The sequence below is a fragment of the Schistocerca cancellata genome, chromosome 3 (assembly GCF_023864275.1).
Source record: "Schistocerca cancellata isolate TAMUIC-IGC-003103 chromosome 3, iqSchCanc2.1, whole genome shotgun sequence".
NCBI lineage: Eukaryota > Metazoa > Arthropoda > Insecta > Orthoptera > Acrididae > Schistocerca > Schistocerca cancellata.
The window spans coordinates 180,911,939-180,935,952 of record NC_064628.1 but is presented as its reverse complement, the minus strand read 5'-3'; the positions used below and the strand labels follow the sequence as shown (position 1 = coordinate 180,935,952).

The 24,014-nt window shown below is 44.4% G+C and overlaps 1 protein-coding gene across 1 annotated transcript in view; it reads left to right on the top strand.

Moving 5' to 3' along the window:
- Nucleotides 1-24,014, top strand: part of LOC126176187 (glycine receptor subunit alpha-3-like) — a 701,283-nt gene that overhangs the window by 641,614 nt on the left and 35,655 nt on the right. The window contains exon 10 of the mRNA XM_049923329.1: nt 20,297-20,517. Within this exon, the coding sequence (XP_049779286.1) occupies nt 20,297-20,517 (221 nt within the window). The remainder of the gene's footprint in view (nt 1-20,296; nt 20,518-24,014) is intronic.

Below are 24,014 nucleotides of genomic sequence, written 5' to 3'. Positions count from 1 at the left end.
TGTTTAGATGACGGAGGAACCGATGGTTGGGAAGTTGCGGTACGTAAAAACTCTTCACGAGTGTGCTCTTTTTTGGAAGGCTTGATGTCTGACTTTTGGGCTCGAGATTTAGCAGAACCCGATGAAGGGTGAGCCATAGAGTGGGCAGGCGAAAGTGGTGAGGTTGAACGGGCGATCTTTGCGCTGGCCGATCTGACGACCGTGGCACTAAAGGTGAGGTCGCAAGTCTGCGTGACCGCCTCCTTTGTTGGCCGAGGAGAAGCAAGGACAGTGCTGTATTTTCCTGTCTGAGGCACGGTGGGCTGGCGACTGGCGAATAATTTTCGAGCAGCAAAGGTCGACACCTTTTCCTTCACTCTTATTTCCTGGATGAGCTTTTCATCCTTAAAAACGGGGCAATCTCGAGAGGAAGCAGCGTGGTCACCCATACAGTTGATGCAGCGAGGGGATGGAGGTGGACAAGCACCCTCATGGGCATCCTTGCCACACGTAACACATTTGGCCGGATTGGAACAGGACTGGCTGGTGTGATTGAACTGCTGACACCGATAGCAACGCGTAGGGTTTGGGACATAAGGGCGAACGGAAATTATCTCATAACCTGCTTTGATTTTCGATGGGAGTTGAACTTTGTCAAATGTCAAGAAGACAGTGCGGGTTGGAATGATGTTCGTGTCAACCCTTTTCATAACTCTATTAACAGCCGTTACGCCCTGGTCAGACAGGTAGTGCTGAATTTCTTCGTCAGACAGTCCATCGAGGGAGCGTGTATAAACGACTCCACGCGAGGAATTTAAGGTACGGTGCGGTTCCACCCGGACAGGGAAGGTGTGGAGCAGAGAAGTACGCAGCAATTTTTGTGCCTGGAGGGCACTGACTGTTTCTAACAACAGGGTGCCATTCCGTAATCTGGAACAAGACTTTACAGGACCTGCAACTGCGTCGACACCTTTCTGAATAATGAAACGGTTGACCGTGGAGAAGTCGTGACCTTCGTCAGACCGAGAAACAACAAGGAACTGTGGCAACTATGGAAGAACTGTCTGTGGCTGAGACTCAGTGAACTTACGTTTGTGAGCAGACATAGTGGAAGGTGAGGAAACCATTGCGGAAGAATCCCCCATGATTACCAGCGTCTCCGATGCCGCGCTCCTCCCTTGTGGGGGCCCTGCACTCCCGCCGTAGGTCATTGTTCACACCTCAGGTCACACCTCCCGACAAACGGACGGAGGGACCAATCGGCACTTTCGGAAGGTATCAGCTCAGGTAATCACCCCTCACTGGGCCTGGCCGTTACCAGGGGGTACGTACGTGTCCTACCTGTCTACCTGGGTCGGGGAATTACGCGTTACCCCGTCACCGGCTACGCATGGAAGTGCGTGGGTCGACCTTCAGACACGCACAGGGAGGAAAAAAGAGAAAGGGAAAGGAAAGAAGAGGGGTCTCAAACGCCGCAGCGGAGAAAAGTGCAGAGAGAAGCGGGAAGGAAAAGAGAAGGACAGAGGAAGGACGAAGACTTGCAAGTATAGAAAGCAAGGAATTTGTAACAGTTTAGAGCGTCCGACTCCGGACGTAGGCACAAACCATACTCCCAGATGGGGAGAAAGGGAAGGAAAGAGCCAGAGGTGAGGGGGGGGGAGAAGATGGGGGAGGGGGAAGGATGAGGAAAGGGAAGGTATGCAGCCCGGAAAGGAAGGAGGGCCACATTAGCTCGGGGTCCCGTGCTCGCTACGCACGTGACCACAAAAGAGTTGTGAACCCCCTGGGGGGCCAACGGTCGTATTGTAGGGTCATTGAAGTGAAATGGAAATAAGACAGGAATCTCTGGTTGGATGAGTACAGGGTATTACCAACCGCAGCAGAAAATGGTACAACGGGAGTAGGGTTCATTGCGAACAGGAAGGTGGGCAGAGAGTAAGATATGTGAACCGTTCAGTGATATGATTGTTTTCACCAGAAACGACAGCAAACCAATAGCGACAACGGTAGTTCAGGTATACATGCTGATGCCACGAACAGAAGATGAAGAGGTAGAGAAAGCATATATGGATATTGATCAGGTAATTCCACAGGAAAACGGGTGAAGAAAATACATTCGTCATCAGGATTCGATTGCGGTTGTGGGGGAATTTACCTTTGAGATTCTACTAAGTGAATTTATCTTAGTCAAGAATGGTTGTAAGTCGAAAAAGACGCTATCACGGACTCCTACTTGCTTTCACGAAACCTCTTCGTAATACTTGCGTTTGAACGAGATAGGGCTACGGGAATCCGGATATTCCTCCTGCGATACTGCAGAAGAACTTCGCAAGAATGTAGCTGCTGTAAGTGACAGCTGGCAGCGGTGGTCAAGAGAATGTACGGTCGCATAATGACCGGGCTTCAGAAGGCCACGTGGCACTTCCGAGAGGGAAGACCATCTTAATTGGCGTATGGCCCTGTCGCGTACTAAATCTGTCGCAGCAGTTTAAGCAGCAGTTGGCACCCCAGTGACACAACGACCTGTTACAAATCGGTTACTTGAAAAAGAGCTCAGAGACCGTCGCCCTGTAACGTGCATTCCACTGATCCCACACCATCGCCATTTCCGACTTCGGTGGTTTCAAGCGAGAGCTCGTTGGAATGTAGGTTGGAGGTCCGTTGTGTTTGCCGATGACAGTTGGTTCTGCCTCGCTGACAGTGATGGCAACGTGTTGGTTTGAAGGAAGCCAGCACCTGTACAACCAACCTGTCTGCTTCGTAGACACAATGGACCTACACCTGGAGCCATTGTCTGGGGGGCGATTTCGTATAGCAGCAGGAGTATTCTCGTGGCTATCCCAAGCACCCTGACTGCATATCTGTACGTTAGTAAGCTGTCGTGCTGCCATTCATGAACAGTATTCCAGGAGGTGTTTTCCAACGGGATATCGATAAGCCACATAGAGAAGTTGTAACCCAACTTTACACAATGTTGTCATGTTGCCTTGGCCCGCTCGATCACCAGAAAAATGGTTCAAATGGCTCTGAGCACTATGGGACTTAACAGCTGAGGTCATCAGTCCCCTAGAACTTAGAACTACTTAAACCTAACTAACCTAAGGACAACACACACACCCATGTCCGAGGCAGGATTCGAACCTGCGATTGTAGCAGTCGCACGGTTCCCGACTGTAGTGCCTAGAACCGCTCGGCCACTCCGGCCGGCTGATCACCAGAACTCTCTCCAGTCGAGGTCACGTGGGACGTAATCGGACGACAACTCCAAAGTCATCGACAAAAAGCATTAATCGTCCCCGTAATGACCGACCAAATGCAACAGGCATGGAACTCCATCCCACAAACTGACATCTGGCCCCTGTACAATACAATGCATACCAGTTTGCATGCTTGCAATCAACATTCTGCGGTTACACTAGTTATTAAAGTACCAGCATTTCATATCTGCATTGGCTTATCTCGCGCATAGATTAACCTCTGGTCTTTCAATGTTAATCACTTAAATATGTGAACTAGACAAATATAATACCAACATTTCGTTTCCGTACATTAATTACTTTTTGGTTTTGCGATTTATTTCCTTTCAGCGTACACTGATCAGTCAAATCAATACCACTGACGTACTATCGAGGTATACCTGTCCAGACTAGAGCTGCGACTCCTGGCAAGGAATTACTGTTAGACTTTTTTTAATTTTGAGCTTTTCCTCATTACAGAGGCATATCTCCAACATAATAATTTACTTCGAAAGTAAAATACAAAGAATAAACGTTCTTAAACTATATTTTCAAAATATTCCTCCACGTGTTTCGATCTTGTGTGCCCTCTTCCTCTGCGCCCATTCTCCTCATTGTGTGCTGTACATTCTGGAGCCAGGTGGTCATAGGTCGTCCTCTTCTTCTTCTCCCCTCCGGTTCCCACTCCAGTATCAATTTTGGTAGTCTGGTTTTCTCCATTCGTCGTATATGCCGTTAGTCTGATATGTGCACGTTGTATGCAGTATCTGTGAGCGTGCTGTCCGTGTGTAAAATGTGGAAGACACTGGATCTGAGTTTGACCGAGAGCAGACTGATGTATCGTAGGCTTGGCAAGAGCATATCGGAAACTGCTCTACTTGTCGAGTGTCCGAGGAGTGGTGTGGTGAGTGTCTCCAATATGTTGCGAATCCAAGATGGACCTGGGTACAAACTTCGAGGGTTTGGGGGCTACCCCTCATTACAGATGTCGGACGTCGTAAGCTGGGCCGACTGGTACAATAGAACAGGCAGCGAACTATGGCGAAACTAACATCAGACTGAAATGCTGGGTAGATTACAAGTGTGTCTGAACACATAGTGCACCGAACCCTCCTCACGATGGTCCTCCACAGCCGACGACCCATCATGCGCCAATGTCAGCACCAATACGAGAGGGATGGGCACGTGACCATGGGCACTGGACGTTGGCGCAGTGGTAGACCGTTTCATGGTCTGATCAAGCCCGATACCTTTTTCATTATGCCGATGAGAGGGCGTGAATCCGTCAACATCCACGGGAACAGCTCCTTGAGTCCCGTACTACAGGACGGAGACAAGCTGACGGGGGCTCAATAATGCTCTAGTGGAGTTCGTGTAAGGCACCGCGAAGGCCAAGGAGCTGTAGACTATGTACACCTCTTCATAACGATCATATTTCCGGCGGCAGGGCAATTTTCAAGAAGACTCGCATTCGTGGTCTAGAGGGATAATGTCATTGACTAGTAATAACAAACGTCGTCTGCCTCGGGTTCGAAAGCAAGCCGTCTAGGCATAGTAGGGATCAGTGAAGCGACATGGAAAAAAAGACAAGGGTTTCCAGTCAGATGAGTACAGGGTTGTTGTGTACATCGTTCTGCGTAGTCAGCGGGTACACAACTTTCCCACTAGAGCGCGCCCCACTAAGCACAACAGCGCAGGAGCAGCGCTCGTCCATCTCCGCACTACGAGATGGCGCTGCCTTAGAGATGAACCAAATTCTGCTTCCGCCGATCCACGTGTTAATATGTAATGCATCCAATGAGATTGCTGCTTACATAAAAATTTTCTCTTCGCGGATCACACTCGCGCAGTGATACATGAACGCGCGAGGTATTATAACAAGTGTACGGACCTCTGATTAGTCAGTCTGCATTAGTCTGTACCAGTCTGTACAAGTCCTACATTTGTCTGTACCAGTATATAGTCAAGTTTCAGTCTGCGCCTAATAAGATTACCATATTCCTGTACATAGCCATAAAGATAAATGTATAGACACTTTTGTCAAGTATCAGAGATACATGTGAGAATAAGATTAACGTACCAATATCAAAGGAACTTCAGATTGTCTATTGTAAATATCATCCAGAATCAAGTTAGGTAATTTACATGCTTGTTATTATTTAAATAAATGTGTGTCAAAATTAATCAAGTTCTGTTTAAAGTTGGTCACCGTCAATCTGCTACTCTAAGCGTGCAAGTGGCATTTCTGTTGTCTGACCTAACGGCAGAAGATAAACACGCCACGAGAAGACGAAGAGACATATTGCTGACACTCGCCTACTTCGTTAGAGCGACAAGTCAAATAATCTGACAGTGTGTGTACCGAACGTCTTAAAGTACGCACACCACAAAGGTAATACCAACATCAATAGAAAACGGTATAATGGGAGAAGGATTCGTTATAAATAGGAAGATAGGGCAGATAGTATGTTACTGTGAACAGTTCTGTGATAGGGTTGTTCTTGTCAGAATCGACAGCAAACGAACATCGACTACGACAGCTGAAAAATAAATGTCGAGAAGGCAAGCTGATGATGAAGAAATAGAGAACGTTCATGAAGATATAAAAAGAGATGAAAGTCTAGTAGTCATTCGAACTGCAATGCAGTTGTATGGAAAGGAGTAGGAAAAAGTATACAGGGGAATATGAACTTCGGACAAGGAATGAGAGAGGAGAATGACTAATTGAGTTCTGCAATAAATTTCAGCAAGTAATAGCAAAAGCTCTGTTCAAGAACAGGAGGAGGAGCTGTATTTGGAAAAGGCCGGGTGATATATGACGATATCAGTAGATTACATCATGGTCAGGCAGAGGTTCAGAAATCAGGTATTGGATTGTAAGGCGTACCAAAGAACAGATGCAGCCTCAGATCACAATGCAGTGGTGATGACGAGTAGGCTGAAGCTTAAGAGATCAGTCAGGAAGAATCAATATGAAAAGAACTGGGAATCAGAAGTTCTAAGGATTGATGAGATACTCTTGAAGTTCTCTAAGGCTAGAGATACAGCAATAATGAATAACTGAGTAGGCAGATCAATTTAAGAGGAATGAACATCTCTAAAGAGGGTGATCGCATTTGTAATGGAAAACGTAGCTACAAAGAAGGCAATTACGAACATATCATGGGTATCAGAAGAAATACTTCGTTTGTTCGATGAAAAAAGGAAGTCCAAAAATGATCAGGGAAACTCACGAATACCGAAAATATTTCACTTAGGAATGAAATGAACAAGAAGTGTAGGGAAGCTAAGGTGAAATGGCTACATGAAAGATGTGAAGAAAATGAAAAAGAAATTATTGTCGTAAGGACTGACTCAGAATATAAGGAATTCAAAACAATCTTCTGAGAAATTAAAAGCAAGGGAGATAACATTAAAGAGAGCAATGGGAATACCACTGTTGAATGCAGAGGAGAGAGCAAATAGCTGAAAGCCTCTATGAAATGGAATACTTCTGCTGATGTGACAAAAGAAGAAACAGGAGTCGACTTAGAAGAGATAAGGCTGCAGCATTAGAATCAGAATCTAATAGAACTTTTGAGGCCTTAAGATCAAATAAGGCAGAAGGGATAGATAACATTCCAACAGAATTTCTAAAATCGTTGGGGGTACTTGCAACAAAACGACTATTCGTGTTGGTGTGTAAAATGTATGCGTCTGGCGAAATACCGTCTGACTTTCGGAAAAATATGGTAGACGAAATTCCGCAGAATGCAAAAGCTGAAAATGCGAGAGTTATCATACATTCAGCTAAACAGCGCCTGCATCCAAGTTGCTTACAAGCATAAACAGAGGAATGGAAGAAAAATGAGGATGTGTTAGATGTTGATCAATTTAGCTTTAGGAAAGGTAAAGGCACCAGAGAGGGAATTTTGACGTAGTGATTAATAATGGAAGCAAGACTGAAGAAAAATCAAGACACGTTCATAGGATCTGTCGACCTGGAGAAGGGGGACTGACTGTGTAAAGTGGCTGAAGATATTCAAAATTCTGAGAAAAATAGGGGTAAGCTATAGGCAGAGACCGGTAATGTATGACATGGACAAGAGCCAAGGTACAGAAATAAGTGTGGACGACCAAGAACGAAGTGTTCGGATTAAAAAGAATATAAGACTGGGATGTAGTCTTTCGCCCATACTGTTCAATCTGTACATCGAACAAATAATAATGGAAATAAAAGGAAGGTTCAGTATGTAACCTCCCCCTCACTTATCGACCTTAATGACAGTGAAAAATTATACCGCGTGTACCTAATGGAAATTTGGGAATAGCAATCGTCATCGAAGTTAATCTGTTGGTAAAGAGGGAGAAAAGGGTTACATCTAAATGAAAGGAAAAATGCTAATGAAACAGGTGGAAATTAATTTTGAAAAGGGGTTAAGTTAATAAAGAAAGTAAATGTGCGGCCGTTACGTTAACAATTAACTAGCGGTAATTAGATATTTGATATTTGGGTAAAATTACGGTCGCCAGCCCTAAGGACAGTTACTATAGTAACTGAAAAAGAATGATTATTACACATATAATTAGCACTAGAAGCGTGGCAACTGAAGGTTGACAAGTGTAGCGTGAAAACTGAATGTTTGTCAGAAGTAACAAATTTCGCTACACTCTGACTTAATTTAGCAAAAGGATTAATAAAACCGGAAAATCGAAAGTTAATTTAGTGACTGAAGTTAATAGTGAGCTTTCTCTCTGAAGCACATCGAAATTCAGTAAAATACGGTTAGTCTTGGACTACCTCAACAATCATTTCAAAAGGTACGTGAATCTACGCAATGTAGAAATAAGAGATTTAACTTTGAACTTGAATTAAATGATTCTGAACAATTAACAACAGTAAAATTTAGTACGTACCAAGCTAAGCTACAGTCACAGGTAAGATAAAATACGGTAACAAAACTCGCACTCTTAATTTGTGCTTGTGTAATCTGAATATTGTAGCCAGCTATGAATACCTTAACTGAACTCTGAAATTAAAGCAGTGAAATAGAATAATATTGCTTTAATGCTGGCATTTGAATTTCAACGACACTCGGGTCCATTCCGGAAAAGGAAGAGACCCTGCTTGGTAATGCAATTGGGACAATGAGCAACAAAGGTTCATACTAAGTTGCTGTAATTTTGATGCAACAATTTTAAAAGTTTGAAAAGGTTGGTTGGTTTGTTGGTTTGGGGAAGGAGAACAGACAGCGTGGTCATCGGTCTCATCGGATTAGGGAAGGATTGGGAAGGAAGTCGACCGTGCCCTTTCAGAGGAACCATCACGGCATTTGCCTGGAGTGATTTAGGGAAATCACGGAAAACCTAAATCAGGATGGCCGGACGCGGGATTGAACCATCGTCCTCCCGAATGCGAGTCCAGTGTCTAACCACTGCGCCACCCCGCTCGGTATTTGAAAAGCTGAGGTCTGCCATACAGTTCTAAAACTTTACGTGCTTCCAGTCTTCTTTGTTGGTTGATTGAAGGTTTGAAGCCGTCGATCGAGGAGGTGGCGACAGTCGCTCATTGTCGACCGTCGCTGTTGCCGAAGCTGGATGTTGGCACGCCTTCTTCTCGACACGGGCACCAGACGAAACGGGCTCTTGATGTGCGCCAGCTAATGCTTCCCGTCCGCGACCCCATGTCAGAAACTATCATCGCAAGTCGAGCGCAATTACATCCTGCCAAACCCCGAAAGCGCGGCAACTCGCGGGAGCTTCACACAACATACCTGCTCCACTGCACTCCTCCGGCCAGAACCCTCCCTCTGCCCGCGCTCCACGCGACAGAGTTAACACTACCAAAGATCCTAAACACTGACACTCCACACGACCTATCGACGTATTCGTTCGATAGTATAGTTTTCCGTAGGCAAGACCCAGCGTAAAAATACAAATAATATTTACAAAATGTTATGTCGTAGCCATTAGCTCCAAAAATGGACCTGAGGTTCTGTACCTCAGCTTGCAGGTTGTGTTCATCACTGATCCTGTAGGCTCTCTTAGTTAAAGTTTGCAGGGCCGAATTCTTTTGCGTGGGATGGTGTTGGGAGGATGCTTGCAGGTACTTGTCCGTGTTGGTGGGCTTTCTATAAACTCTGTGTCCAAATTTCCCCTCTGGCTTACGGTAAACTTCCACGTCGAGGAAATACAATACCGTTCTTTTCTATCTCCATGGTAAAGTGAATTTTGCTGTGCTGCTGGTTGAGATGTCCGTGAAAGCTCTGAAGCTCTTCTTCTCCGTGTGGCCAGATAACGAAGGCGTCATCTACATATCGTAGCCAGCATTCTGGGCGTAACGGTGCGAACTTGAGTGCTGTTTCTTCAAACGCTTGCATAAAAATGTCTGCTGCGGCCTTCGAATGGGGGTCACCCATAGCTACACCGTCCGTCTGCTCATAAAGGGAATTGGCTCCGAAGATTGGACGTTTAGTGAGCCATACAGATTCATACTTCAAGGACTCCACCCATTTCATAGCACTTTTTATAGAAAAGCGTGAAGTCTTTGTTCACGAATGTACCCGTGACGGACTCCATGAACATCTTATAGGAATGCATGGCACCTGATATCTGCGAACTAGTGCGCCACTGTTTGGCGACCACCTATTTCAGGTTGAAAGGGGATTTTTATGAGTAGACGGATGGTTTAGGTATGGGTTTCCCTCTTTTGCCGGCCGCAGCAGATCATCTTATGCAAGCGTTTGAAGAAAGAGCACTCCAGTCCGCACTGTTGCGCCCAGAATGCTGGCTACGATATGTAGATGACACCTTTGTTATCTGGCCACACGGAGAAGAAGAGCTTCAGACCAATAAAATGAACTAATACCATTCGCCCTCACCCTCACATCCAATGACAGTACTCCTCCATAGTATATAAGTACCCAAACTAGTGCTCATTCATGAGTTTGCAACACACCCTGAGGAACGCGCCTTGCAACAGTCGCCGAGACGTCGGAATTTTACAGATGTCAATGCGGCCTCAATCCCAGGAGAGTTTTATAGACTAAGGAAGGAGGATGTTCTGCGTAGGATCGGAGAGGCATGGAATATGACAAGGAAGGGACAAAATGATAGGACATTTGTCAAGACATCAGGGAATGATATTCGTTTGACTAGAGGGAGCTGTAGAGGCAAAAACTGTAGAGGATGTCAGAGATTGTAATACATTCAGCAAATAATTGAGGACGTAGTTTGTAAGAACTACTGTGAGTTGAAGAGTTTGAAGCAGAAGAGGAATTAGTGGTGGGCCGCATCAAACCAGTGATAAGACTGATGACGCAAAAAGAAGAAGAAAGAACCATGTCACACAGCCAATAGTGTGATGGAGTGGTTCTAGGAACACAGTGGCGGGTTACAATTGATGTGGTGCGCCCCCCCCCCCCCTTCCTCCACCTGCTACTCGACAACTCTGAACCCGTTCGAACGCGATCGGAATGCTATTGAAAATGTCGTTAGACCCCGTCGCTCCGGTCCCTGAAATTAAGGGGCTCCGGAAAGGCTCAAAATCATGAAAAGTTCAATTTTTACTTTTTTGCGTTTTCTGAATCTGCAGACTATTACCTTTTAATAGATATATACTTTATTCAATTCCGAAGACTACAACTATTTTTAATTTTTTTTTTTGAAATGTGTTCTACATGGGCGTGACTCACTGCGGCGCTGTTAAACTGCTGTCAAATGGTGTTATTATTAACGTCCGTGTTCATCAGGTACATTTTAGTGATGTGAGATAAAGTATGTGTTGTGGCTAACCTATTTTCAGAGACTTAGCGGCACCTGAACTGTTGAAAAAGTGTATTCACGGAAAAACTCAAAACCCCAATGAAAGTGTAAATAGTGTTATATGGTCGAGAATCCCCAAGACTGTATTTGTTGGAATAGAAACACTTCACTTTGGTGTTTATGATGCTGTTGCGACTTTCAATGATGGCAACATTGTAAGGTGCAAGGTATTTAGAAATATGGGAATGAAGATAGGTTCTAACATGGTACGAGCGATGCTTGATTTAGACAAGGAACGCCTTCGGGCTGCAGACAGGGCTGTAAAGAGTCTAGAACTACAAGCAAGAGTAAACAGGAGGAGGAACAAGAGGAAGCTGGAGGAGGAGTTTGCAGAGGATGAAGATAATCCATCCTATGGACCTGGAATGCACTAAAAAGTTAATCCAATCTTTGCCGCTCGATTCCCAAACCTTTTATTTTCTCATACTAATTACATGTTTTCTAAGGATCTTCCAAACACATTTGTTTCAAACTTTCAGTAAATGTTACACAGTACCTTCTGCATAATTTAACACAGCCTTTCTCCAAAAAACTATATTTTTGAATATATAAATAAAAAATTGCAAAAAAATGTTGTGAATTTTCATTACAATTGAAAAAAAAATCATCTTTAATAACTGAACTAAAGTTTTGTAAAATCCCTGTGTTAAGTTGTAGCCCATATTCCAATAAATAATCTGTAAAAAGTTCAACTTCCTACCTCAAATACTTTGTGAGGAAAGATGTAATTTATAAGCATTATTTTAACATTGCAAATATAGGGCGTTCCGGAGTCCCTTAACGGAACTAGGTAACTCGTGTGTGTACATGTGATGTCTTCCCTTTAGCGACCTACCAAAGCCTCAGTGCTTCCATGTCACGATAAGCGATCGCTGTTATCTGTGCTAAAAATGGACATAACCGCATTAGGTAGGTGCTCAAAATGTTCTGGCTAATCAGTGTCTGTGGAGATAAAAGACCATCGAAGAAGAGTGTCTTGAAATACTTTTGGGTTGCCCTATTGATTTGCTAACGTATGACAATGCTTAACAAGTTTCAACGGAGTTGTTAAAGTTATACGTTTAAAAGCAAAACAAAGATTCAGCACACATTCCAAGATACAGCGTGTTATTTAAAATGTGAATATTTGCTCAGCCTGCGGTAATTTTGTGATGCTCATGTTTAGTTTTCGTAGCTTTTTCGTTAAAAATGAATGTGTGACTTTTTTTGTTTTTATAATTATCGGTAGTTTTTCTTTATTTTCCTTTGTTTTTTGTTTTTAACCACTTTTTTTTAATTTCTGCACCCGAAGCAGGAGGGTAGCTAACAAAAACAAAACAAAATCATAGCCATCCCTACGGGGCACCGCCACTTGTGTCCCTGCCAAACAAAAATGAACTCTTACCTCTTCACGCGTTGGTTGAAAAGGCTCTGAGCACTATGAGACTTAACTTCTGAGGTCATCAGTCCCATAGAACGTAGAACTACTTAAACCTAACTAACCTAAGGACATCACACACATCCATGTCCGAGGCAGGATTCGAACCTGCCACCCCATAGATCGTGCGGTTCCAGACTGTAGCACCTAGAACCGCTCGGTCACTCAGACCGGCTTTCAGATGTTGCTTTCCGAACTATACGTAACCACACCCCATCTAAAATGTGAAGAAACGATGCTATACGGGACTAACGTGTGTGCTCCAACCCACAAAAACACAATGAAAGGAAGGCGGGGGCAAGGGTATTTCCAGCAGGGGGGGGGGGCGGAAGATGTTTTCATTTTCTTTATTTTTCTTTGTTAATATAGATATCAATGTGCGAACAGACATAGATAGTCAAGACTGGAAAACTAAAACAGAATGAAAACATCATCGAAGACAGTGAACATAAAAAACATGAAAATAAAGCATCGTCGATATTTAGTATGCCCGGCAATAGCATGATGTCTTTCCTGGAAATAGAGCCAGAAATCAAGTAAATTCTTGTGTCCTTCACGATAGAGGCAATGGACAGTATGTTCACGTATCCAGGTGACTGAGTTGGTTCGACGTTTGGGGTAAAATGTCTCATCCGGAAACAATGACGTGCATGCAGATAGATGCTCCGGCGTAACTTGCGAGAGATAAGCCAGCATCTGTCACACTATGTGCCAAACCGACTCCGCCTCTCCGAAGCTGAGGCGGTGCTCGTCAGAATCTACTGTATTACAACTCACACAGTTGGGAGATTCTGTCATGTGGATATTGGAGAGACGTTCTTGCGTCACCAGCTTCCCATTAACGACTATGTAACAACACCGGAACAACGAAACAACATCGGAATCAAGCATGGCATCGTGTACAGTCTTCCACACCACACGCCACCGTACATCAGTAAATTTTAGTTCGACCACATTTAGGGGGCGGCTTTGCAGCATGTGACATAGGCGTCGAGGTGTGGTCATTTGTGATGTCGTGAGCGCTACACTGGAATAACTTTGTTCCAAATAGAAACGTCCTATATAAAAGAAGGGCGCTGGAATGTCCTGTAGCGGCACCGGCGATCTTAGTGAAGCAAGTCGTAGCGCCGAAGCAAACTCGTGAGGCTTGTAGGACAACGGCGCAAGTGACATAAATGTGAGCTGACAGAGGGCAATGGCCCTGTCGTGGACGTTGACTAGGCCGAGACCACCTTTTTCCTTGGGGAGGGTAAGAGATACGTATCTGATCTTCAGTAACAGACCAGCGCTGACGAAGTATCCCAGCGCTGCCATAATGCTACGTGCCAAGGGGTTCGGAATGGGTAGCGTTTGGTCGAGATGCGGTATGCGGAACGCAAGGTATACCTAGGCCTGCTGAACGATGTTGAGGGACAAGTGCCGATTTGCAATTCTGGCCCGAATTTGGTTAAGAAGGCGCCATATCGGCAGCTCCACGTCTGACGATCATCAAGTCATCCGCATAAGCAGTGCAGCGATATATGGAGCCGCGAAACTATTCCACTGAGCCTGTCTCTGAGACCACACAGGAAAGGTGCTAAGGCCAGTGCAAATAACAATGTAGATAATGGACATCCCTGTCGTACTGATTGGCAGATTGGCATGGGTGCTGTCGTTCTTCCATTAACAAGAACTCGAGAAGTGACTAGGGCCTCCCGTCGGGTTGACCGTTCGACGGGTGCTAGTCTTTCGATTTGACGCCACTTTGTCGGCTTGCGCGTCGATGGGAATGAAATATTAGGACAACACAACACCCAATCCCTGGCCGGAGAAAATATCCGGCCCAGACGGGAATCGAACTCTGGCACTTAGGATTGACATTCTGTCGCACTGACTACTCAACTACCGGGGGCGGACAGCTTTTTCGTTGAATTATACTTTGTATTATTTTCTTGGAAATAATTTAGTTCACAAATTTAGGCAACCTCTTAAAAATACATACCGGTCGCTTCCGAGAGCTGTAGACGGTGTACAATTGGTACCAGCCTCTTACGTAAGACTTAAAAGCTGACATGTCACGGCAGCGAGGTTGTGAGTTTGTGAGAGCCTTTTTAGTGTATCAAAGTGACAGGATCAGTTGTTGCAACGAGGAGACGGGACAGAGTAGCAGAAATCAGTTCTTGTATCTGCACGTATTCGTGATCATATTTTGAATAAAGTTGCCCGAATTGTTAGTGTATGAATGCGGACTGTCTACCGTGGAGGAATGATGTACCACTCTCAGCCTGCTCCATGGCTTAGAAACAGTAGTAGTAAGACTGTCCTAACTGACAGGGGTCAGAGGAAGGCATCATACCTTGCCATTAAAAATCGATTTAAACCTGAAAAGAGTTGCCACTGTCAACGAATACCGACCTATCCCAATAAATTTGTCAGCTAACAATGGAATGGGAACTCTGTGAAATGCATATTTCATACCTCGCGGAAGTTATTCATCACATCGACAAACCTGTACGTTACCTTGGGCCTTCCGCGCGGGATAGCTGCGCGGTCAAGTGCGCCTTGCCATGGTTCGTGCGGCTCGCCCCGTTGGAGGTTCGAGTCCTCCTCCTGGCGTGGCTGTGTGTTTTGTCTTTAGCGTAAATTAGTTTCAGTTAGTAGTGAGTAAACCTAGGGACCAATGACATCAGCAGTTTGGTCCCATAGGAGTTTATCACAACTTTCCAACTGACATTGAGCCTACCAATACAGAATCTGTGTGGTTTGAGCGGTCTGACGATTCGTAATTTTGTCCTACAGCCCAGAGAGAGAGAGAGAGAGAGCTATACACCACCACAGTGTGAGGCATGATTATATTTTCTGTTTCTCAAATATAAAGTAACATGATGAGAGTTATCACTCCTTGTACAGTTTTTATGAAGTGCTCTTAAATCAAATTTCCATGTTTATAATGTTAAGGTGTAATTGTTGTAACCACTGAGATATATAAGGCGAAGAGAGTTTTAAACATTAGGACTGGTACGTCTTCCGAACAGTTACTTTTAACTCTGAAAACCGATCACGCGTGGGTGAGCGCTCTAGACGATGGGAGGAGTTCAGCCACTGAACGTGTCGTTAACAGCGGGTTTGGTCAGGAAGGACTCTTATGAGAAGCTCACGTGAGTATGCGAGGCCTGTCCTAACAGCGTGCGACTTCTCGCCATCGTGACACTCTTGAGTTTCAGTGGGCAGAGAGGACAACTATAATAGGTTATCCCATTGCACTATATCAATGAGTTTTCTCAGAACTTCGGAGGTGGAGCAATCCCGCGACATTTCCAACGTCATCCAAACTCTTCCCAAGATTACGATGTCCGACGATGCCAGCGCCATGTAACTATGAGAGGATGCTTATAGTTGTCACTAATTTAAATCATAAATATGAGCGGCTCTTTGGAACACACTGGTTTTTTCCGGAATGTAGTGTTTTGTTTCAGCGTAGGTATAGTGTGGTAGACTGCATTAGTGAGTTATTATTTCTGGGGAAGGTTCCATATTCCTAGTTTACAATTGGCGTGATCGAGTATCAAACATGCAGCAGAATTTTGTGACATGAAATTTTCTTTCGTCGAAAAAATCATAAGTATATATAAATTTAATAACAACCAGCTTCCTGTAAAAGGTCATCAGCATACTATACTATTTCAAAGTCATTATTTTATATTACTTGAATAATTAAAGAAATTGCCTTATTTATTTTTCATTGTATGTTATTTGCTCGGCGAGCAGTATTTCAGCATTGTTTCAACTACTGATATTTCATTATGACTTTCTTTCGTTTGAAAGTATCAGTATTCTAATCTGAGTAATTAATTGCAAACTAAATTTGTGAAGATAACTGTTAGTGCACTTTTACGTCTCACTGTACGTCTCTAGTGTTCAAGATCTTTTCCATGTTACTGTAATTACAGTATTATCTTATTAAGAATTTCTGTCAAGATATTGGAGCAAAGTGATTGACACATTTCAAAGTCAATATTCCAACCTGCAGTTTGCTGAGGGTATAATTAAGGCCTTAGGTGACTTATTTTGTGACTTTTTTGGAGACCATAATTTGATGTCACTCACTTAGGTACCATGAACGCGAACGAAAATGTTTATTGTATCGTTTTCGGTGACGAAGTGTTGCACTTTGTCCAAAAACTTCATGGTGCGTATGCTATGGACACTCCCATATACCAATATGAGCAATAGATAAATTGCAGTACCGTGTCAATATTGAACCAGAGACGAAAACGTTGTAATATGCCACTGGACAATCATAATTTAAAGGACAGGAAATACCTGACGCGATAGTCACATCAGAAGAAAGACGGCGATAAAATTGACGAAAAGCATTGCTACAAAAGAATTGTGGCACAGGGATGAGGAAATTATTGAACACTGTGCATAACTTCACAAAAATGTGGTCATTTGCGGTTTGTGAACAGTTAAGACTACGACTGATGTAGTACTTCGATTTTTTCCTGAGAAAGGGTCACGTGGCCACCAACCCGAAACCGGAAGTAAATAGGCATCTTGGCAGCGGCTGAAACTCTGTAGCTTTGCACCAAACAAACCGAAACTGGTTTCTCATAATTTATATGGCAAGAGTGCACTTTGAAGAAAAGTAAATTCTTCTTAGTGTCAACCTTACGAAAAGAATGATTATCAAAAAGCTAGTGCGACGGTAATCGAGTAGACTAGGAGAACATCGAACGTACTTACCCACAAAAGTGTGTTAACTACGAATAGATAGAGCACAAGCCATATTCGCTACAAATTGTAATGGAAGTGTGAAGAAATTCGTAGCCATCACATTTTCGGTCAATTGAAGAGCAACATTCTTGCACACTTCTGTGTCGAACTTCAGATATGGAGAAAAATTAGAGAATTACACAGAAATTTAAATAAATTTCTTACTATAAAATCTCATCCGCTGCCATACAAAATTTTTTGTTATTACATTTCAAATATGGTATACTCGAAAACTTTATGATCTTATTCTACGCCAGCAGCTTAGTATGTTTCTTATATATGTTCGCCGGACAAGGCTCGTACAAGCATTTATTGACCTTGTAGCAGATCACAGTGACGTTGCAGGATCATTAACATGCCGTCAAGTATGCAAAACCGGATGGTCGGTCGTTGTGCAGTCAGGAGGAGGTAAGGGAATAGGATGATTATGTATCAGAAATCATACACAGACTGCCGAAGTTGTCTCGCTGAAGTCAGCATCCCAGATGCGTACGCCATTTCTGGGCTGTTGCGTCGCGTTCGCTACTTCAAGTAGTATTTTAGGCTGCATGACCCACAACAGGTCGATGACGACGGTGAGTACTTCTCACTGCTGGCTGCAGGCTATGACAGATACTGCATAGCTGAGCGAGCGGTACTTGTGGCCGCTCGACCTGGCTCTTATGAGAGGACATTATCTTTGATTACTTAAACAACAGAAACATTGCGGCACCAGGCCCCGAAACTGCGTAATCCATGTCACCACTGTGACGGTCTGCCTCCAGTGCTATGTTCTGTCGACGATGTTACAGTCCCGGAATATCTGTCACGTGGCGGCGTAGCTCATTTCAGTGCCAGAGTGAAACTTTCACCACGTCAGGTCAGCTGCTTTACAGCCTCTGGTAGAGGAATAAGACGATAGCCTTCTTGTCTCTTAGCCGCAGGTTACGGACAACAATTTTGGAAATAGTGGAGCAACGATGTGGAGGTAGTGTCCGTATCCTAAACATTGACTAACATTAGCTGTAAATTTTTGCTTATTTCGCGAGATATACATTATTTATAATCATAAGTAGTGGTCATCATACAAAATGGGAAAATTACCTGCAAATGTTATTGTTCGTATTACCATACGTGAATGTCATATCTAGGCACGCCTGAAGCTGAAATGGTTCAAATGGCTCTGAGCACTATGGGACTTAACATGGTCATCAGTCCCCTAGAACTTAGAACTACTTAAACCTAACTAACCTAAGGGCATCACACAACACCCAGTACGCCTGAAGTCATAGCCAAAATTCGAACCTACTCAAAGATTATTCAACGTACGGTACTGGTCTAGTATTCGTAAGAGGGAAGAGATTCTGTCAAGTACAAAGGTCAAGTATAAAGGTTCCAGAAGATAGGATCTATCATAGGAAAAGTGAAAATTGCCTGTTGCTTTATTGTCAATACGGAACATAACAGGAAAAAACATTTTTCTTGTGTCATGTACAGTCATAATGAAACAGAACTAAGAAGATAAACAATGTCACTTGATAAACACAGACAGGAAACAAACTCTTGCGAAAGAATCCACTGGAGACACAGCATTTTCTTTTCATTGTCATCTTGAAAAAATACACTGTTTATAAACCAACTGTCCCTTCTCGAAACTGGAAAGAATTTTGAATGGGGTTAGGCATACTCCCTAGCAAACTCATCAGATGAGAATGTGGGATATGCTCCCATTTCGTCACAGCTGTCTCTATGGCTCACTGTAAGGTAACTGGTGGGACGGGACAACTGCAAACCGCTCGTATTATTAATGCCCATGCATCCTCAGCGCTGATGAAATTTGGAGAATATGGAGTGCATTAAATCTCAATGATTCTATGTACGACTATGAAGGAGTTAGCAAGACTATGATGGTGTAAGCGTGGGTTGTCGCCCATCAGCGTGAACGCAGATACACACGTTCACCATCTGGAGAAAGGATGTAGTCCCTACAGTGCACACCAGTCATCCTCCCACGTGGGAGCACAGGGGTGTCCTGCGGTCGTTCATGATTCTACTCCAAAACATGAATGAACCGTCTAGATAATGGAAGCAGTCTGCGATACAGAGTAGGGCGTAAACGTTGTCTTCGTTGCCTTCTCATGCGAATATTACCATTGGCAGCGTGAAGGCTCATACGGGTGTCAGCATAAAAGAGTGAACTAGTCAACAAAAAGATTTCGAGCGCCTGCGACACGAATCCCTCTCCGAATCAGATTTGGAGCAGGAGCCTTGAGAGGTCTCCTGACAGTAACCCTTGCTCATGTGTTGACACCTGCATTCCTGCAGCTGTTTAGAAATGCTACCGTAAACGTGTGGCATTATGCTGAGTATCTCTGCTTGCAGTTTTAGGCAGATATGGGCCTTGCACTAAAGTTGCTTTTCTTCTGCGGCCACTTCTTTGATGACCCTTGACTGTTCCTTCCGCTATAAACTTGTTCCCAAATTAGAGACATCAATTTGGCTCTTAGCAATATTCACTGCGACGTCCACGAGTTTGATGCACTGCTCCATTAGCCGGTCTATACGGAGCGTCTACTGTGAGTTCTTCCTCTCCGAGCGCTTCAGTCCAGGACCGCGCCGCTGTTACGGTCGCCGGTTCGAATCGTGCCTCGGGCATGGATGTGTGTGCAGTCCTTAGGTTAGTTAGGTATAAGCAGCTGTAAGTCTAGGGGACTGATGACCTCATATGTTAAGTCCCAGAGTGCTTCGAGCCATCTTATTGTCAGAACCATCCTGAGTAACAACTCTCGCAAGCAAACACAGTATAAGTACTGCAATCTTTCATGCTGACTGGGACCTGAATCATGGATGTTTCTTCACTGAACTGGTAGTTGTGTTTGCACACCCAACGTCGCTTTTACAGTATTCTACGGAAGCCGGTTGATAGATAATGGGCACTGATGGGAACGCATCTACGACTGATCATCCCTTGAGCTTCAGGAGTTTAGTTTTATTACCTATCCATCAAAGTTACAACTTAATGAATGTAAAATGATCTCACTGATACAAATCTGGAGAATGAAAACTAAGTCCGCAGCTAGAAGTCATAATGGCAAACACGCTATAGGGTGCCTGTGAATGTTTCCAGCGTTCGTGTTCTGCGCGCTGCTGGAGTTCACCATCGTGAACTACATGTGGCGCAAGTCGTCAGACCCGCTGCTGGCGGCCGTCGGGATGTCTGCGGACGCCGTGACGACCAATGGCAAGGCGGCCACTGCTGGGGCTGCGACGACGGCGACCACGCCCCCCGAGGCAGCCACCGGCGCTGGCGCCGACGCCGCTGTCGTGAGGACGCCCACGCTGGCCGCGGTCAGTGGCCCCTCTCTGCTGCGCGTTGTTCTCTTGTGATGATGATTAACACTTTTCAGTTAACACCACGTCACAAATAATCCTATTGATAGTGAACATGCAGGTGGGCTGGAAGTGAGTATACAGGGTGAGTCGCCTAACGTTACCGCTTGATATATTTCGTAAACCACATCAAATACTGACGAACCGATTCCACAGACCGAAAGTGAGGAGAGGGGCTAGTGTAATTGGTTAATACAAACCATACAAAAATGCACGGAAGTATGTTTTTTAACACAAACCTACGTTTTTTTAATGGAACCACGTTAGTTTTGTTAGCACATCTGAACATATAAACAAATACGTAATCAGTGCCGTTTGTTGCATTGTAAAATGTTAATTACATCCGGAGATATTGTAACCTAAAGTTGACGCTTGAGTACCACTCCTTCGCTGTTCGATCGTGTGTATTGGAGAGCACTGCAACATAAATCGCGTTTCTACAGAATGATCTGCCAACGTTGCTCGAAAATGTCCCACTGGAAACGCGTCGACGTATGTGGTATCAGCATGATGGTGCACCTGCACATTCCGCAATTAACACTAGGCTGACCCTTGACAGGATGTTCGACGGGCGTTTCATAGGACGTGGACGACGCATAAATTGGCCAGCCCGTTCTCCTGATCTTACACCTCTGGACTGCTTTCTGTGGGGTACGTTAAAGGAGAATGTGTACCGTGATGTGCCTACAACCCCAGAGGATATGAAACAACGTATTGTGGCAGCCTGCGGCGACATTACACCAGATGTACTGCGGCGTGTACGACATTCATACGCCAGAGATTGCAATTGTGTCCAGCAAATGATGGCCACCACATTGAACATCTATTGGCCTGACATGTCGGGACACACACTATTCCACTCCGTAATTGAAAACGGAAACAACGTGTGCACGTTTACCTCACCCCTCATGGTAATGTACATGTGCGTCAGTGAAAAGACCAATAAAAAGGTGTTAGCATGTGGACGTAATGTGCTGTTCCAGTCTCTTCTGTACCCAAGGTCCATCACCGTTCCCTTTGGATCCCTACGTAATTCGGTGCTCTCCGATACACACGATCGAACAGCGGAGGAGTGGTACTCAAGCGTCGACTTTAGGTTACAATATCTCCGGATGTAATTAACATTTTACAATGCAACAAACTGCACTGATTACGTATTTGTTTATATGTTCAGATGTGCTAACAAAACTAACGGGGTTCCATTTAAAAAACGTAGGTTTGTGTTAAACATACTTCCGTGCATTTTTGTATGGTTTGTATTAACCAATTACACTAGCCCCTTCCTCACGTTCGGTCTGTGGAATCGATTCGTCAGTATTTGATGTGGTTTACGAAATATATCCAGCAGTAACGTTAGGTGACTCACCCTGTATATTTAGCAGATATCGGTAACCTTACTGACAGACTTTCAGTGTTAAAGAATGCATATAATATAATATAAAAAATGCAAATTATTTTCAGCGGTGTCCCACAGATGCTTATATGTATTTTGAAACCGGGGAGCGATGGAGAGAACAAATAATTTTCAACAGATCAAGGCGATTACCACCACAAACAGTGAGTTGACAGAAGACATGGGATACGACTTAATACCGTCGAACCTCCTTTTACTCAGCGCAGTCATGTAGTTCGACGTGTCATGCAGTCAGCAGGTTTTTGAAAGCTACCCACAGAAGTATTGATGCGTGCTGCCCTGTAGCCGTACATAATAGCCAAAATGTTACCAATGCAGTTATTTGCGCACAAACTGACCTCTCGATTAAATCTTATCAATGCTCGGTGGAGTTCCTGTCGGGAGATGTGCACGGTGAAATCAGTCGCTCAAATTGTCTAGGATGTTATACAATCAAGTCTCTAACAGTTGTGGCACGGTGACATAGCACATTGTCATCCATAAGAGTTCCATCCATGTTTCACTGGAAATGGTCTCCAAGTAGCCGAACATAACCATTTCCAGTCAGTGATCGAGTCAGTTAGACCATTGGACCCATTTCCATGTATACACAGCAGACAACTTAAACTGGAAGGAACACATACAAAATGTTGTGGGGAAGGCTAACCAAAGACTGCGTTTTAATGGCAGGACACTTGGAAAATGTAACATATCTACTGAGGAGACTGCCTACATTACGCTTTTCCGTCCTCTTTTAGAATAGTGGTGCGCAGTGTGGGATCCTTACCTGATAGGACTGATGGAGTACAAAGAAAAAATTCAAAGAAGGGCAACACGTTTTCTACTATCCCGAAATATGGGAGAGATTATCACTGAAATGATTCAGGATTTTGGCTGGGCGTCATTACAAGAAAGGCGTTTTTCTTTGAGACAGAATCTTCTCACGAAATTCTAATCACCAACTTTATCCTCCGAATGCGAAAATATTTTGTTGACACCCACTTACATAGGGAGAAATGATGACCACGATAAAATAAGGGAAATCAGAGCTCGTACGGAAAGGTATACGTGTTGGCACCGTCTGTGTGCTGACGAGACTGGAGTATTAGAGCATTTAGAAGGTGGTTCGATGAACCATCTGCCAGCCACTTAAATGTGATTTGCAGAGTATCCATGTAGATGTAGCTGGAGCCACCATCAGCTTGCACAGTGGGGTCTGTGACATACATGCACACCCCCCAGCCCTTTACAACTGAAATTGGGACTCATGTGACCAAACCATGGTTTTCCAGTCGTCTAGGGTTTAACTGATGTAGTTACGGGCCCAGGAGAGGAGCTGCAGACGACGTCGTTCTGTTAGCAAAAGCACTCACATCCGCCGTCTGCTGCCACATATCATTAACGCCAGATCTCGCCCCACTGTCATAAAAAATACTGAGCTATGCGTGGCTCGTGTTACCGCCATCATCTATTTTACACCCTGTTTTTAACGTACTTCTATCTCACTAATTTAATTAAAATTACTACTATTACTCAGTCGATCCTTCGCCTGACCATGAGCGGCGTTAGCAGCGCGTATCTATATAAATATCCCCTCTGGTAATATCTTTGCTCTACTGCTATTACTTCCCTGTTGTCTGTCAGAGGCAGTTCAGTTCAGATATCGAGTTCGGGCCGCCAGTTCGGGTCGGCCAGTCAGTTGGAACGCGTCTGGAGTGGAGTCCGGACCTGACAGTCAGGAGCTGCAATGCGCCACTAGTGCAGTCGGGTTGCAGCAGTGAGGTCTTCGTCGATATGGCTCGCCTGACCATTGCCGCCACACATCAATTGAGCCGGGCCGCGGTCTTGGTGGATCGTCCGTAAGCCGTCCTACTGGACTAGCCATTTTGGCTTGCCAATCGTTCATGAGTCGACTGGTTCTACTGCTGAAATGTAGCCACCATGCCATGCAATTAACTATTAGGGTCGACTATGATTTGAGTGCACCAGTGGAATTTTCTGTCTTGCGGCCGCCAGTGTTCTGGTCACCTGCCCAGGGCACTGATGTAAATTCAGGCAGCGT